The sequence below is a fragment of the Manis pentadactyla genome, chromosome 2, assembly GCF_030020395.1.
Source record: "Manis pentadactyla isolate mManPen7 chromosome 2, mManPen7.hap1, whole genome shotgun sequence".
Taxonomy (NCBI): domain Eukaryota; kingdom Metazoa; phylum Chordata; class Mammalia; order Pholidota; family Manidae; genus Manis; species Manis pentadactyla.
Window position 1 is genome coordinate 81,475,601 of NC_080020.1, and position 16,527 is coordinate 81,492,127.

Sequence of the window (16,527 nt, forward strand, 5' to 3'; positions counted from 1 at the left end):
CTACATGGGAGGTGTACATCTGCTGGGCTTTACCAGGTGATAAAGATCTCTTAGAAAAGAATATGCACATGTGACCCTGGAACTGATTCTTGAAGAATAGGAAGAGTTTGTGTAGGTAGCTAGAGTAGTACGGAAATGACGACCCTGGCAGAGGAAATAGTGTATGTGAAGGCTTGAAGTGTAGATGAACTTGGAGTATCAGAGAAACAGTAGTTCATAGTGGCAAATGTATAGCACACACAGGTTGGAATATCCAAGTCTGGTGTTGGGGAAGTATGTTGGTGATATACTATCATGAGAAAACTGTAGTAATAATTCCTTAACTCTTTGCTTTCTAATCTTTTCATGTCACAGTACATATAGAAAAATGATAATATTTGTAGTGTGCTCTGGGGTAAACAGAGAATGCTTCAGGAGGTGGGAGGCACTCAACCAGGGAGCTCCAGCCACCACAGGCTCCAACTGGTCTTCCTGAGGGCCAGTGGTATGGGCAACAGCATAGTGCACCTCTAACCCATTTGTGGCACATTAGTGAGGAAGCACTGACTTAGCTGCCAAGATATAACAGACCTGATCATCATGAGTCACAATCCCTAGGAGGAATTTAACTTAGGAGGATGCAGGAAGGTTCATTAAGTGATCATTGTAGACTACACAGGTGATAGAGTGACAAAAGCAAATCATTCCAAGAATAGTCCAAGAAACAGAAACAAGATTTGCAAAAGAGTATGCTCCGCAGAGTGAGCCAAACTCCATGTTAAGGGCACAGCCTTCCAGACTGCCCTCCCAGTACTACTGAGATCAACTGAGTTTTAGGGTTCCCTGAAACCACCCTCAAGTTTGATAATTCACAATAAGAACTCACAAAACTTGGGAAAGCACTATAGTTAGTATTACAGGTTTATTATTTCAGTAGGATACAAATTAAAACCAGTCAAGGAAAGAAATGCATAGAGGAGATTCTGGCTGGATTCCAAATTCAGAGCTTCTGGGTTACACTGCTGACCTCAAAGTATGACAGTATATATATGGAGTATTGCCAACCAGGGAAGCTCACCATGTAGTGTCCAGGTTTTTTTGAGTGTTTATTAGATAGGCACAGTTGATTGAATTATTGCCACATGGTTGAACTCAGTCTTCAAGTTAGGCTAACATCAATAGCCAGAGCCCCAACCCTTTAACCATATGGTTGGTCTTTCTGGTGTGGCCAGCCTCCATCCTGAGTTATGTGCTTGGCACAAGCTATGTAGGGCATACCATGAATCATTTCATTGGCATAAACTATCAGGTATGAGGCAGGGGCCAAAGATATAGTGGTGAACAAAATGGCTAGGTTCTTGCCCTTAAAAAGTTTAGTTGAGTAGGAACATAAAGAAAAATTGCCTCAAAGGTATGTAATTGAAGTATACTAATTGCTTTGATTTTGTAACATAGTTTTGCCCATTTAGGAATTTCTGTAGATGCAAGTGTTATTTCTCTGATTATATACATAATACTATTATTTTATATTGGCTAAACTCCATAGCCCCACCTATATCCCTCTATACTGTTGTAGCATAAAATCTAATGAGATACTTTTAACATTTAACTTTAAAATTGAGTTTTTCTCTCTACCAAGTAGAAGGATAATTTTCATAGTCAAATGCTATTCACCAGCTGCTTTCCTTGCATTGGCCCTGTCGGGCATCACTTCCTCATTTAATGAAGGAATAAAGCTTCACAACGCCATGGCGAAGACCATGATAACAGCAGCATGGAACTAAGGTCTGTGCGTGTTAGGAAAGCCAGCGTGGGATTTCCTGTGACCAGCAGAAAGATGGCCTGTTTGTCAGTATGACCAAGAAGCCATGTAATGAAGCTCCCCACCTCCTCAAAAGATTTACAGGTTGAAGGGTAGGAAGAAGAAAACTCATGGGTAATGTGCTTGAATTTGGGCAGGCAGAGTGAGGCAAAGAAAAGGCACTTTTTTTATACACAAACCAAATTCAGCATCTGAAGCTAGTGTGTATCATTACTTCTGTCAAGTTCCTTGTCCAAGGAATATAGAAAAATGGCTAGTAACTAGGCTTATAGCTTCTGCTGTTGATAACTAAGGTTGGCAAGTAATGAAGTTGCAACTGTCCAAGTTTAGGGATGGGGTATATTGACTTTATATTATAGGAACTTAATTGGAAAATAAAGATAAGTTCCTGTTAGAACTGCTTTTGGGATGGACGTTACTCAGCCAGTTTTAAAACAAACAATATGAAGAAAAACCATAATTCATGAAGCAAAATTTGAGTCACCAAATCTGAAATTTACTGAACAGTATTTGAAATTATTAGGATAATTGTGCATTATAATGATGACAGTTGTAATAGAAGTTGATTTCTGGCTCTTGTAAGTGGACTTTAATCATAAGTAGATCTATCCCTTTTTTTTTCAAATTGATACTAGGATGGGGCATTTTAGTTTTGTTTTCCCATCTGTTTGTCTTATACTGCCAGAGTGCCAGCTTTGTTCTAGTTAGTCTGCAAGGACAGACTGCTTTGACAGTCTTTATTTAATACAGCATTTACTAAGTCATGTGCCAGATGTTTCATTAATATATGGTTTTGTTCCTAAAACATGATGACACACACATCTGTGATAAAGTTTGTTTTCTAATATTGTAGAACTATCTTTTTAAAAATTGCACTTCTACACATTTCTTTTAAAAGCTTAAGGTATATTTAAGCTCCAGGCTAAGAGATAAGCCCATCTTAGATCAAATTTCTTTGAGTTTAGAGGAGGAAGAAATTATAAGTCAAAATTAAAAATAATTTTGTCATTTTAAATTTGAGGAAAATCCTTTATTTGTTCTGATGAAAATGTCAGTAGTCATGGAACTGTGTTAAAAATAATGAAAAATCACTGGCCTGGGTCTGCTTAAATTGAAAACAGTTTTTAATTAAAGTTTGATAGTATTTTGTGCTTCCATTGCCTGGCCATGCCCCATCTTATTCTTTCATTCAATTCTCTTATGGGTATGAGTTGCTTTAATTTTTAAATTAAACTTTAAGGTGTGCCATACTACTGCTTCATCTTTTTATTTCTGCACTACTTTAGAGGTCTCATAGTTCATAACAGACCATTATCTTTCCCTTTGCTGCATTATTGAAAGGAGCTACTTTTTTAAAAGAAATTGTCATTAGTTTTTAGTTGCAGGGTTTTTATTGCAAAATATTTTTATTTGGCTTAGATAAACATATGCCAAACTAAGTCACACCAGTGGATGCTATTCTTAATGCTTTGTTGATATTATAATAAAATAATCCACAATGAAAAAAATCCATTAGATGCTATGCTAATTATAATTATTAATGAACTAATAATTACTATGGCAAAAATATCACCTGTCAAAGAAAATATGAATTTGCAAAAAGTTGAAAGATTAAAGAGGTGATGGTAAAGAAAGCCTGGACCCTTTCTTTTTCTCTTCCTTCTACTTTGTGATGTCATTCCTTTTGCTTGCTTTGGGTTCACTCTTTTCAGAGCCAGGACAGTTTATTGAACATCTACTGACTTCTTTCTTAAGAATACGGTCTTTAGCTTTTATTTATTATCATTAAATGTACTATAATAGGAAACAAGAGATTTTTAAAATTCTGGCACTTTGATTTTACACATCCAAAGCTGACTGAACTTTGTGTTATGATCAACTGCTATATAGTTGGCCCTTGAACACCACCAGTTTGAACTGCTTGGGTCCACTTATGCATGTGTTTTTTTCAATAAATGTATTGGAAAATGATTTGCGACAATTTGGAAAAACATTTTCTTTTCTGTAGCCTGTTCTAAGAATAGAGTATATAATACATATAATATACAAAGTATACATTAATTGACTGTTTATATTATCAGTAAAGCTTCTAGTCAACAGTAGGCTATTATTAGTAGTTCAGCTTTGGGGGAGTCAAAAATTATACATAAATTTTTGACTACACAGGAGTTGGCACCCCTAATCGCTATGTAGTTCAAGAGTCACATGTATTTCAGACTTTGCTGCTTGTGTTGAATTGTGATGTTTGCAGTGAAAAATATATTTTTTAAGCTTTAAAATATGTCACATTATTATGCTTAGGCCTGTCATGTATTATTATTTAATCATATATTAGCCAAGCTAGCTTTTGTTACCTTTGTTCCTCTTAAAAAAGCTTACCAAAAATTTTCTGAACATAGGGCAGGGGATTTATACAGAAAATTGATAAGTATTATTTTAATAGTATTTAAACTTTCCACATGAGAAACCTTATAAAAAATGGAAAATATTATTGTAATACTTAGGAAAACTTTGTTTCTCTTCAAAGGAAAAGAAAATGAAATTAACTGTAGGGTAAAGACCCAACTTACAGTAAAAAATTGAATTTATCACCAGAGAAAGGAAAGCATGGAGTAAAAATAGATAATTACATATATGACCCTAAAATCAAAGAAAATTAAAAGCCACTTCTCCTAGAATATATCACACTATTATTCAAATTATTCAGGAATGTAATTACAGACAGCTTTTATAGACCTATCAATAAGGATTATTTCTTTAAATTTGCAGCTGTTCCACATTGAGTATATAAATATCTCCCCCAAATACTAAATTAATTCTAAAAATCTATTTTACACTTCAGCTCCCAAAAAAATAAAACCCAAGAAGAAACAAAATTTCAGCAAATTCTGCTTTAAAATGCATACTTTAAATTGAGAGATATCAACCAAATGTAATGTGTATATCTTGTTGAATCCTGATTCAAGCAAACCAACTCTGAAAAAATGTGGATGGTCAAAGGAAATGTGAACACTGACTATATTTTACATGAAATTAAGGAGAATTTTTTTATTTTAGATGTAATATTAGTACTGTAAGCAAAATGTCTATCTCTTGATACACTAACCATATACATACCATGAAATTAAATCATATCTGGAATTTGCTTTTAAATAATTCAGAAGTAAAATAAAAGACTGAATTAAACAAGATGGGACAAATGATAATTTTCAAAAACTTAGATATGAGTAACTAGTTGTTCAATGTATTTCTCTGTTTTTGTGTGCATTTGAAAGTTTTTATAATTAAATGTTTACTGAATTTCAGAAACTTGTGTATTTCATATTTTCACTGAAGCTTAGACATCCATGCTTCATGGAGTATGTTACCTGACAAAGTTATCTTGTAAACTTGAACTAGTACATCAGAATTTGAGTTCAGTTTAGATTGTCATCTGTAAAATTAGAAGAATGTAGTAGGTGGTTCCTAGGGTCCCACCCAATTCTAAATCTTTAGAAATATATGGGAAATTAAGTGGAGATAGATACCAGGTGACTTTAGTAAATGTCAGCATCAGCATAGGGGATAGGTACCTTATATTCTGTATTAGAAATATATTGCAGATCAAATAAGACTTGTACTCTTGAATCCGTGAAAGATAGGACAGGGCCTTTTTATTGGCCTATTTCCAGTGCTTGATGTGTAATAGGTGCTCATTAAATGTGTGTTAAATTAATGACATTAATATTTTCCTGTTTTTCAGCTTCAACATGATAGAATCCATTCCCACTGATGTCTGATTAAAGGACTGTATTGTTAATATGTTAAGAATAATTCTCTCAGTGATGTAATAAACTGTCAAGTACATATCTAAAAATATTTGTGCCTCTTATGTGTTCTTTTAATTACTGAACATCTAATATTTAAGACAGTAAAATTGAGAATAACTTATTGCTTTAAATTGTTTGGCTAAATGTATCTTAGTAACACATCCTTTATTTTTCTTAAATGCTATCTTAATTTAACTAAAAATACAGCATGGTAAACTGAGAAACTAGAAATTATTTTTATTTTATTTTCCTGTCAATAGAGCAGATCTCCTAAAAATTTAAAGCACATCTTTCTAAGGTAACATTTACCTCCTCACATTTTTAGCAGCTATCAGACATGACATGGGACATATTCATTGACCCTAAAAATTTTCATCAGAATCATTCACTGAAAGGGGGCAGCCCCAGCCAGACAAGAGGCTCATTTCAATTTTAACGGCTGTAATTAAAGGTTAATTCACTGAGTCAGGATTAACGAGGAAAGTACAAATGATAGGCGAGCAGCTGCCTTTATAATACAAGATTAGAACAATGTAATTACAATAGGAATTAGAAAAAATCAACTTCCAGAAAGGATCCTTTAATGAGTGAATTAAATTGTGATCTCTAAACATGAATATAGAAGGTTATACTTCTTAAGGAATCATATAAATTGATAATTGTATATCTAAGCATATTATGTCAAATGTAGAAACAGTGGTTAACACTAAAAACTTTTTTATTATTAATAAGTTGCCAAAAAATACGTGTATATACCTACATATGATGTTTTTAAATGGCAAAAAATTTTCCCTACTTCAGGCTCATTTTTTGATGACCAGTTATCTGTACTCAAATCAGAATTGATCTTTTCCTCTCTCTGCCCCACTCCTGCCAAATACTTTTTATGTTTATACGTTAAATCTATTTTTTTATAGAGCCTATTTCTAAAACTAATGGCAGTAAGAAAGTTGACATGTCATTTTCAGGTATATTGTGTTTATGTATTTTATAATTTTTCTTATGATTTAAGCTCAGTGCTATTTGTATTTTATGCAGATCATATCACTTTATTTTTAGTGTGATGTATCCTTTAAGCTGAGGACATAGATCCAAGCTTTCTTATGTGTAGTATGTTGATAAAAAACACCAGGCTTACTGTGTTAAACATCCTTATATGAAAGTCCTTTGCGTAGTGGTTGGCACATAATAGGGCTTCAGCAAATGTTACATAATTTTCATCTGCTTTTGTATTACTGTGAATGAAGCCAGTATATTTTTTAATTAGTTGAACACAATTCTATCAAATATTTATCATTTGTCACAGGATTCAAAGAGAACTTGTATGCTCTTTGGCTTATAGATGTAAAGAAAATAATCATCCATCATAAATGGAGGCTGTGGAAAATTGTCCCTCAAAAACTGAGGTCCCATAAAAAGAGTTTACATTTTGTCAATCATTTTTGTGCTGATTTAGTATAATAAGTTTGTATGTTGGGGTAAATCTAAGTATTGATGCTAGAAGCTAAGAATCCAACATCATTCCTGGAAAAATATATAGTGCTATTTGAAGATTATAATATGTAAAACTGTAAGCACTGTACTGCTATTACTGTGGAAATGAGTTGTAAATATAATATAGATATACTTGGTAAAATGATCTCTCTTTTTTTTTTTTTGGTTAAGCTGTGACAAGTGCTGAAAAATTCGGTTTATGTATACATTGTGGAAAACCTGGAGAAAATTGATAGTGTTTCACTGGTATTTAGATTAACCCACACATTTTATTTGGAGTGGGACAGCATGCTGTTTTGAACAATATTTTGACATTAAGAACTCCACAAAATAGTATTTAAGCCCCCTTTGGTGTGGGCAGTTGATAACTTTTCATTCATAATTAGCTCATAGAGAACCGAGAGACATTTCAGGGAAATTGAACTGTCAGTGGGTAGAAACAAGCATTTGACCTCATCACATTGAGTGGGGCCCATCATAATTTGTTCATTTGGTGCCCATCAGCCCAGCCTCATCTCTCATACGGCACCTCGCTGACCTTCCCTCTCCAATTCCGCTCAGTTCAGCTTTAATTATGACTCTGTAGACCTGAAGAAATATTGCTGCTTGCTCTCAAAAACCCTGAACTGCCACTCACCAAAAGATTGGTTTTTAACAGGTAATAAATGCCCAGAGGAAATGGTGCCATGTCCGCACAGAGAACTGTGGCTTCTTTTGAGATTTTGCTGGCTCTCAAGTGTGTCACTGCTGCCTAGTGAAGTTTTTACTTGTGACACAGTAAGCTTATGACTGAATTCACTGCTGTAAGGAAACACTGTGAGTTCCTTAATTGAGGAAAACTTTTATCCATCCACAGAAGAAATTCTTGGTTATCCAGTGAATTCACTAAGCCTATTACCTATTAAAAGTTCAGAAGCAACTTTAGCTTGTTTAGGTAAAATATTACTGTTTTTTGAATGTGCATTTCTACTTTTTATTTTAATTAATAATTACTTTTTGAGCTATGGACTGCCCCATAGAGAAAAAATGAGAAATCATAAAGTCCTCTTGTAGAAGTACAATTACTTATGACTCATCAAATAATTTGACAAAAAGAATACTGCTGAATTAACAATCTTATCTCTGCCAACGAAACAAGGACAAAGGTAAAGTTTAAAATGAGCGCACATTGCCTGTCATTACTCACCACCTGCCCACCCTATCTCCACCCATGACAATATTCCTTGCAAAGCAAGCTGAGAGCAGTCAGAGACTAAGGAGGGGAAAACTAAAAAGCTTCGAAGATTGTAAAATTTAACTTTTGTTTTCAGATTATATCCCTCCAGATTTCATTGCCAATAGGAATATTGAAAACTGTAGTCCCATACTGTATATCCTTGTACTGAATGTTAAACTGTCAGCAGGATTTTCAGGTCATTTGACAAAAAGGATACAGGTGCAGTAGCTAGCAGTGAAGGTGACTGCTAGTTTCATCAATCACTTTGCCTTTCTTTAAGTTGATACATAATGGACCCCTTCAATCAGCTTCCTTGTTCTTTGTCACTTGTTTAGAAAGAAGAAAAAAAAGAAGGGTGGAAGGGCTGGACTCTAAAGTCAAGGTTAGGAAATGAATTGTTAGTTATTTACTCAGGGTACAGAGGTTGTCAGTGTGGAGACGGGACTGGCTCTTCATAAAATGTCAAGTGTGTCAATGGGTGATAATACGGGGGTTGAAGCTTCGTGCAGGCCTTGTGCAGTGGCAGTGCTGCTCAAAGTGGTGGTTCTCAATATGAATTTGAAATTAAGACATTGCTTTGTGACAGAGACATGTTTTGTGCCAGAAAATTTCCAGGTACGTGTTTGTTTCACTTCTGGGGATTACATCAGATGGCTTAGTCACAAGAGCATAATGTTAGGTAGATTGTGACTACAGGTCGACCACTGACAATTTAGTCCTATACCTTCTAGCATACTTGATTTGAATCAGAAATGTTCTCATATTCATTGAAAAAAAAGTTTGAAATTTTACATAGCTTCATTTGATAAAACCTATAGATGTACCACCCAACTTTGAATGCCTTGCTAATTTTAAACATGTGAAGTAGAGCAGTTTAAAGAAAATCCTCAGAAATTAGTATCTGGCTTATTTTAATTGTTTCCTCCTTAGAAAACAATACCTTTTGACTAATTTTTAAAGGAATTATACACATCTGAAGGTTATCAGTTCCACCAGCTTTTTGATAAATGGGCACAGGGACTAATAACATATATCTTTTTTTTTTATACTTGACGAGATTGTGTGTATTTTGAAACTCACCCTTGTGCTTTTCAAATATATTTTTATAGGTATGTGTCTCAATACTTATTTCAAAGCTATCAACCGAAAGGTGCTATTATATATCAAGAGGCAGTGAAATGATCTGAGCAGGTGTCAGATTAAACATAAAAATTACCTTTCTTGGTTGTTTGAAATTTCTCAGTTTCAGATCTACAAGAACTGTTTGGGTAGAATAGTGAATATAGGTTAATGTCTCTTACGTTCTTCCCAGACTTCATGTCCATGGATGGAGCTAGTTCTCTTTTGCGTTTAGTAAAAGCTTTGAGGTTATGGTTTTCTTGGTGAACTGTTTCTTTTTAAGTCAAATATTCATATTAATGAGCATGAATGGAGTGTTATCCACATTCTGAACATTTTGGCATGAGCTACAGCAAATTTAAGAGGTAAGACATGGTCGGAGAAAGACAAATACCATATGATTTTACTTATTTGTGGAATATAAAAACAAAACCAGTAAAATGAACAAAATAGCAGTAGATTCATAGACACTGAGAAAGTACTAGTGGTTACCATGGGGGACGGCCTGGGGTGGGTTGCGGGTGAGGGTGAGGGGGATAAAGAGGCACAAAAATTCTCAACCGTAATATAACTTGGTCACAAGGATGGTAGTACAGCATGGAGAATATGGCCAATGATCTTGTAACATCTTTCTAGGTTGACAGACAGTAACTGCACTAGTGGAGGTCAGTATTGTATACTTGAAACCAATATAAGATTGTATATCAACAATACTTCAATAAAAATAATAATCCCCTTTTGCTTGTGTAGGACTCATACAAATGTTTTTATATACATATTTCATCAGAAAGATGAATACATACTATCTAAAGAGAGTTGAGAGGTAGTCTAATATAATATTCAGTGCATTAAATATAGCCTTTGAAAGACAGTTCATTTTTTATTTTTTTCATTGGTTCTTAATACCTGTCCGTTAACCAGAAGGGTCAAAATAAACTCAAAGGGCTCATTAAAAAAAATACAAGGAGTGTTGGGGGGGGGATTTTTAAAAACCAGTCCTCTAAGTGATCCTGACCATAATTATCTAGGTTTGAGAGCCACCCAAATTTATTAGAGTCTATGCTAGTTGAAGTTAAAGTCCACTAAGATAATACTATAGGGAAAGCAGAATTTTTTATGTCCCTCAGATCACACATCAGCCATTGAAAGACATGCAAACATTTATACCATTGACTCCACCGACAGATTTTACCATGTAAATTCAAACAGTAGTTTTCAGCTAGACATCACAGTTATTACCTTTATTAGTTTCTTATTACTGTTATAATACAGTGCCACAAACCTATTGGCTTATAACAATGCAAATTTACTATTATCTTACAATTCTGGGGGTCACAAGTCCAAAATGGGTCTCACTAAACTAAAAAAATCAAGAGGTCAGCACAGGTGTGTTCCTTCTGGAGATTATCGGAGAGAAATCCTTTTTGTGCCTTTTCCAGCTTTTAGAGACTGCCCATGTTCCTTAACTCATGGTCCTTCCATCTTCAAAGCCAGCAGTGACTGACTGAGTTCTCACTCTGACACTGACACTCTTGCCTCCCTCTTTCACTTATAAGATCAGTATGATTATATTGGCAACCCAGATGATCCAGGAAATCTCATCTCAGATGACATGAATTTTTACATAATGGTTTTAAAATATATATTTTTAATTACATATTTACTATCAAATATAATTATAGGCACAAATAACTAACTCACTTGTGCTATTAAGGCAACAGAATTCAAAAATTATTTATGTTTTTTTAAATCATGCAAAAATATGCAAAGAAATTATTGTCCAGCCATAGCGCTTTATTATTTACATGGCACATAAGAATAAGGTTAAATAATAACATGAAATACATGAAGTTTAAATAATAATATGAAATTAAATTATAGGAAGTGTCAAAATGGAATGTGACTAACATCATGGGCTTGCGTAGGGTCGGGAAGAGTTGAATGGATAAATTAGGCCTTGAGCTAAACAATGATTAGGCGTAGTATTTGATATTTAAGTCATATGATTTATTACCACAAATTATAAGTAAACAATGACTGCTATCTTTTAAGTAAATCATAGAACTAACAAGTGAGTTCTATGTGCAAGATTATCAAAAAGTAAAAGTAAGGGGCACACTAAAATTTATAATTAAAATACAGTGTGTTTGGAGAGCTGTGCTTTTAGATTTTTTAAAGGCTTATTTTTTTCATTAAAGTATTGTAGATCCAGGAATTCCTGTTCTTAAACTGAAATGACACTTTTCTGAAAAGACCCAATGCAAGAAGAGATGGAAAATTGTTTCATATTTTATAATTATATCCCCAGGGTTAATTCTTTTTGGGGGGTATGTTAATGTGAAAAATAACCAAAGCTAAATTGGCTGTGTCGCTTCATTCTTTAAACCAAATGGTTAATTGTTCCTCTCCTTGGGAGATAAATATGGAGGGGAAGTCTTAAGTGTCCACTGCTGTCTCCTGGTAAAGTTTAACATTAGAGGCATAGTGGGCAGAAATGGTATAATAAAGACAGCAGAATAGGAGCTAAAAGTGAGGTTTTGCTGTAAATTGGATAGTTAACTCAAGTAGCAGCGCATTGTAGGACTACATTTGTGCCACAAGAAGTCTTGGAATGACCTGGCTATGACTCCTTCCCTTTGTGTGTGGTATCTTCAGTGCACTCTTAAGAGAAAACTAGCAGAAGATACCACAACTCAAAGATAAGGTGGGTGGGCAAGATCCTGTGTAGAAATAGTACTGTGTTCTTGAGGAGTTGGATTTATTTCTGGATACTGACCATTTTAAAAGCAATGCATCATTTTCTATCCAACAAATGCCTGTTACACCCAATAATATGTTGGCATGTCCATTTTCAACTTGTAGTACAAAATAAATGAAAGCCAAGGACATTACAATTGGGAGGGAAGGAGAACTATTATTTAAAAGGCTTTTAAATGATGTCACTATATATTGTTTTAACAACATCCTCTAAAAGCCTTTGAAAAAATAGTCCCTTCCTCCCTCAGTTGTTAACAAAGACTATACTAGGGACTGCTCTTCAAAAGGCTGTTAAATGGTGATACTATATTTTTTAACATCAACATCATTTAGAAACCTTTTAGAGAACAGTCCTCTTCAACCACAACTAACACAAAAAAAAAAAGGTCATGGGGGAAGGGATTACTTTTATAAAGGCCTTTGGATCGTACTATCAATAAATACAGCAATATTGTTTTAAAAGCCCTTCTCCAATGGTGATTCAGCTTTTTGATACATACTTTTAACCTGATGACCCTGTGTTATCTGACAGATTGGTGTTTCAGTGTTGACTGAAAACTCAATTTACTAATAATCCTAATAATGCCTTTTATTGAACAGTTTAAAAATCAATTTCACATGAACAATATTTTATCCTCACAGTTCAGTGAAACAAATAAGATATATATAATTAGCCCCATTTTACTGAAGAAAAATACAGAAGCTAAGTGAGCTCAGGATTGAGCTAAGATCCCACTACTAATGTGTGGCTCAGTGGAAACATAACCAGGACTCGACATCTGGTCCTGCACCGGGTCCAACTGCCTCATGTTAACCTCGTTACTGTTTTGGTGCTATTCTTCATTGATCATTTCAATGTGTCCAAATACTACAAGTTAATTCCTTATAATTAAAATAAAATTAGGATTCTATACTTTCAGTACTGAAGATAGATATGTAGAGGGTAGCAATTTTATTAATGCTTTAAAAGTATAAAATATCGCTAAATATAATGGTCTTCCTTTGGTGTTAATGGAATTCAAACTTCTTGAGATTCCTTTGCTTTCTGATGTATGCTTACGAAATTATCATTTGAAATCCACTTTCAGGTATCTAATTTATTATATAACTGATATTTTAAAGACAATTCTAATATCAGAAATTGATTTGCTTTTAAGTTAGGGATATAGATTAATAAATAAGATCACATTCAAAAAGGTTTCCTCAGTTGTTATTAATCTTTAGAAAGAAAGAATAAATACCTGTTCTTCCCATTTCTTATAGTTCTTTGAAGGAAAGGGGGGAAACATCTCCCCACTAGCTCACATGACTAACCTTTATTTTCCTGTATCGTAAGGAGTATTTTGTATTTACTGAGAAAGGAATTGTAGCTTTTGCTTGACAGAAATGACACTTAAAAATATTAAACTCTAATCTCAGTTCTGTCACTACTTTTTCCCTTGTGCTAATAACATTGTCTTTAATAATAATTAACAAAGAGTACTTTTATCTACAAACCACTTTCATATGCAGTATCTCACTGAAGCCTTATAAAAATCCTTTGGATCGGGTAGGATTTTACAAACTTAAGGTCAGGGAAGTTAAACAGTTTTTTCTTATCAAATAATTTGCAGGTCTTCTAACTTAAAATCTAGTGTTTTCTTTTTTACCACTGCTAACCCTAACCTTGTCTGACAAGAAGGAAGCTATATAGTCTTTCTTGCTTCTAAAGAAAAATGCTTCCTGTATCAAAAATAGGTACAGTCTAGAAATACATGGGCCAGTGCCAGAGTCAAGCACCTAGGCCCCAATTCCAGGACTTGATCAGAAAAATTCAGTTACGGGACTTTAATGAAAATAAACCTGGGTCATCAGAAGGCTTTGCTACTGCAGCATAGACTCCAAAGACTCCAAGGTTCCATCCCTGCTTCCTCACTGAAGAGTTTGAAATGTTCATGTACAAATCAGAAAAATATATATTTATTTTTATGTATATACACACATTATATATTTATATATACATTACATATAAATACATAATGTATATTTATATATATAATATATACATATATATTTAATGTTTGAAGTTCTTATGGTCTGAAGGACCTATTTCATTATTGCCACTCTACATCAGGAATTTCTCAGCAGCTATGGTGTGTCTGACTGGCATCTATGATGTAAAAGGATCATTTCTCCCTCTATCAGATTCAAAGAGAGCATCCCTAGAAGAACCTGTTATTTAAAATTAAAGTAGCCTTAATAAAACTGCCTTTACAATTTGTGCATGAACAAAGCATGCGTACTTTTCCATCCTCTAGGTATTAATCTAATGAGATCCATATCCCTTTGTCCCCCAAGCTACAGTTCATTTAAGTCCAAGCAGTGCGGCCACTTTTTAGATGCAATGTTTCTATCTGTGAAATACATGAACAGTTACCAATTTCCCTCACATACTGTTGTAAAGTACTATTATTACATAGCCTAGCTTTTCTCTGAGAATCTCCATTTGGATCTTGCTGTCCTACAGGAAATATTCTCAGCATGATCTTACTCAGAATGCTCTATAATTCTGCCTTTTATAAAGTCGTTACTACCAACAAGACAGTTTGTGTGAAGCTCCCAACTGTTGCTTCTAGGTCATTCCCTTTTCATCTTTATATTATTTCCTCTTATGAGGCCCATTCACCCTTACTGTACCCTCTTCCCTTCTTTGCTATTCTCATCTCGGGATCTCTTAATCACTTACCCACATTAACAGCCTGTGCAATATGTAACCTCAAAGCCTCTTCACCTGTTCAGTTCTTATAACTTCCACCTGTGCTGAATTTTGGCCACACATTCTTATTTCAACTCTGAAATCTTATCTTGGTCCCATACTTGAGCCTATCGTGTTCCTCAGGCCCTTCAGTTCCTCCAGATTTTCTTTTATGTTTAGCCTAGATTTTCAACAACCCTGAGAGATAGGCAGTAGTTTCCCCCATTTCACAGATGTGAAAATTGAGGTCCATGGAGTGTGATTTTTCTAGTGCCATAGAGTTTAGTAAACTTACTAAACAAAGCCAGAGTTTCAGCTCAGGTCTATCTGGCTTCAGAGCTTGGTGCTTTCCACTATACCTCACTGAGCATATAAGGGAGGTAAACTTTAAAAGAATGGTTTTTGCAGGAGCCCGTGTTATGAATTAGAGTGTAAGGCATCTGAAGAGACGAGTTTGAATGAACAAGCAGAAGTAAAGAAGGAGCAAAAGACTGGGAAAGATACCAAATGATTAATTACAGTTAAACCTGAGGGGCATTGTATGTTTCCATAATGTTTGGAATTCTTTTCAATAAACATGCACTACTGCTATTTTAAATTTAAAATAAATTTTAAGTGTTTTAAGTTTCAGTGATGACCTGAGCTAAGGTGGTGGTAAATGGACAGAAAAGAAGGAAATGAATACAAGAGATATCAAACCTGTCAACTAATTGTTGAAGGGAAATAAGGAGGATATCAAAAATAATGCCAAGACTCTAAGCTTGGTTACAATGGAAGAAGACACTAACGTTTTCTTTTTTAAAATACATCATTGCCATTGTTAGTGAGAAAACAATAGACCTACTAAAATTATTATCACATCTATCAAATAACAATATGTAATTATTTGTGCTTATGTAAAATGTTCTGATTCTAGTGAAATCTGTTGTAACCAATTTTGGAACCTTTCTGCTAAACATTTTAAAAACCAAGTTAAGTTTTATTTCATTAGCACCCTTAAACCAAAAACCAGAAAAGAAACATAAAAAGAATAATAGAACCTATCTAAGAATAGTATAACATATCTGTATCCATGGTTCTGGAACTATTTTTCCATGAGAGTACTAAATAAAGGTATATCTGCTATCATTCTGGATTTCAGACTTATAAAAAGCCTTAAAAGTATTGACAGTGAAACTTTAGATTTACCTTTTGAGAGGGGGAAGAATAGGACATTATTATGAAGTACTTTCCTCCTCATCACACCAATGTAAATTGAATACATCGTGTACCAGGGTTTCAGCAAACTTTATCTGTAAAAAACCATATAATAGATACATTCAGCTTTGCGGGCCACAGCCACTTATCTCTGCCATTGTAATACAAAGCAGCTACAGACAACATGTAAATGAATAAATGTGGCTGTGTTCCAATAAAACTTTATTTATGGGCATTGAAATTTGAATTTCATAAAATTTTAGGGTCACAAAAATGTTATTTTTCTTTTGATTTCTTCTCCAAGCATTTAGTTATGTTAAAACCATTCTTAGCTCACAGGAGTAGATTGGATTTAGTCCACAGGTGGAGTTTGCTGGCACCTGTTTAACACCATTCATGA

General features: G+C 34.2%; 1 protein-coding gene across 7 annotated transcripts in view; it reads left to right on the plus strand.

Moving 5' to 3' along the window:
• The window catches only part of AP3B1 (adaptor related protein complex 3 subunit beta 1), a 306,085-nt gene that overhangs the window by 240,359 nt on the left and 49,199 nt on the right, over positions 1 to 16,527 (plus strand). Inside the window, exon 23 of one of the 7 annotated variants that reach the window (XM_036914138.2) lies at positions 5,544 to 5,664. The exons of the other annotated variants lie outside the window; for them this stretch is intronic. Within the exon in view, the coding sequence (XP_036770033.1) occupies positions 5,544 to 5,573 (30 nt within the window). The 3' untranslated portion in view covers positions 5,574 to 5,664. Of the gene's footprint in view, positions 1 to 5,543; positions 5,665 to 16,527 lie in introns of those variants that run through there. 7 annotated transcript variants of the gene reach the window in all.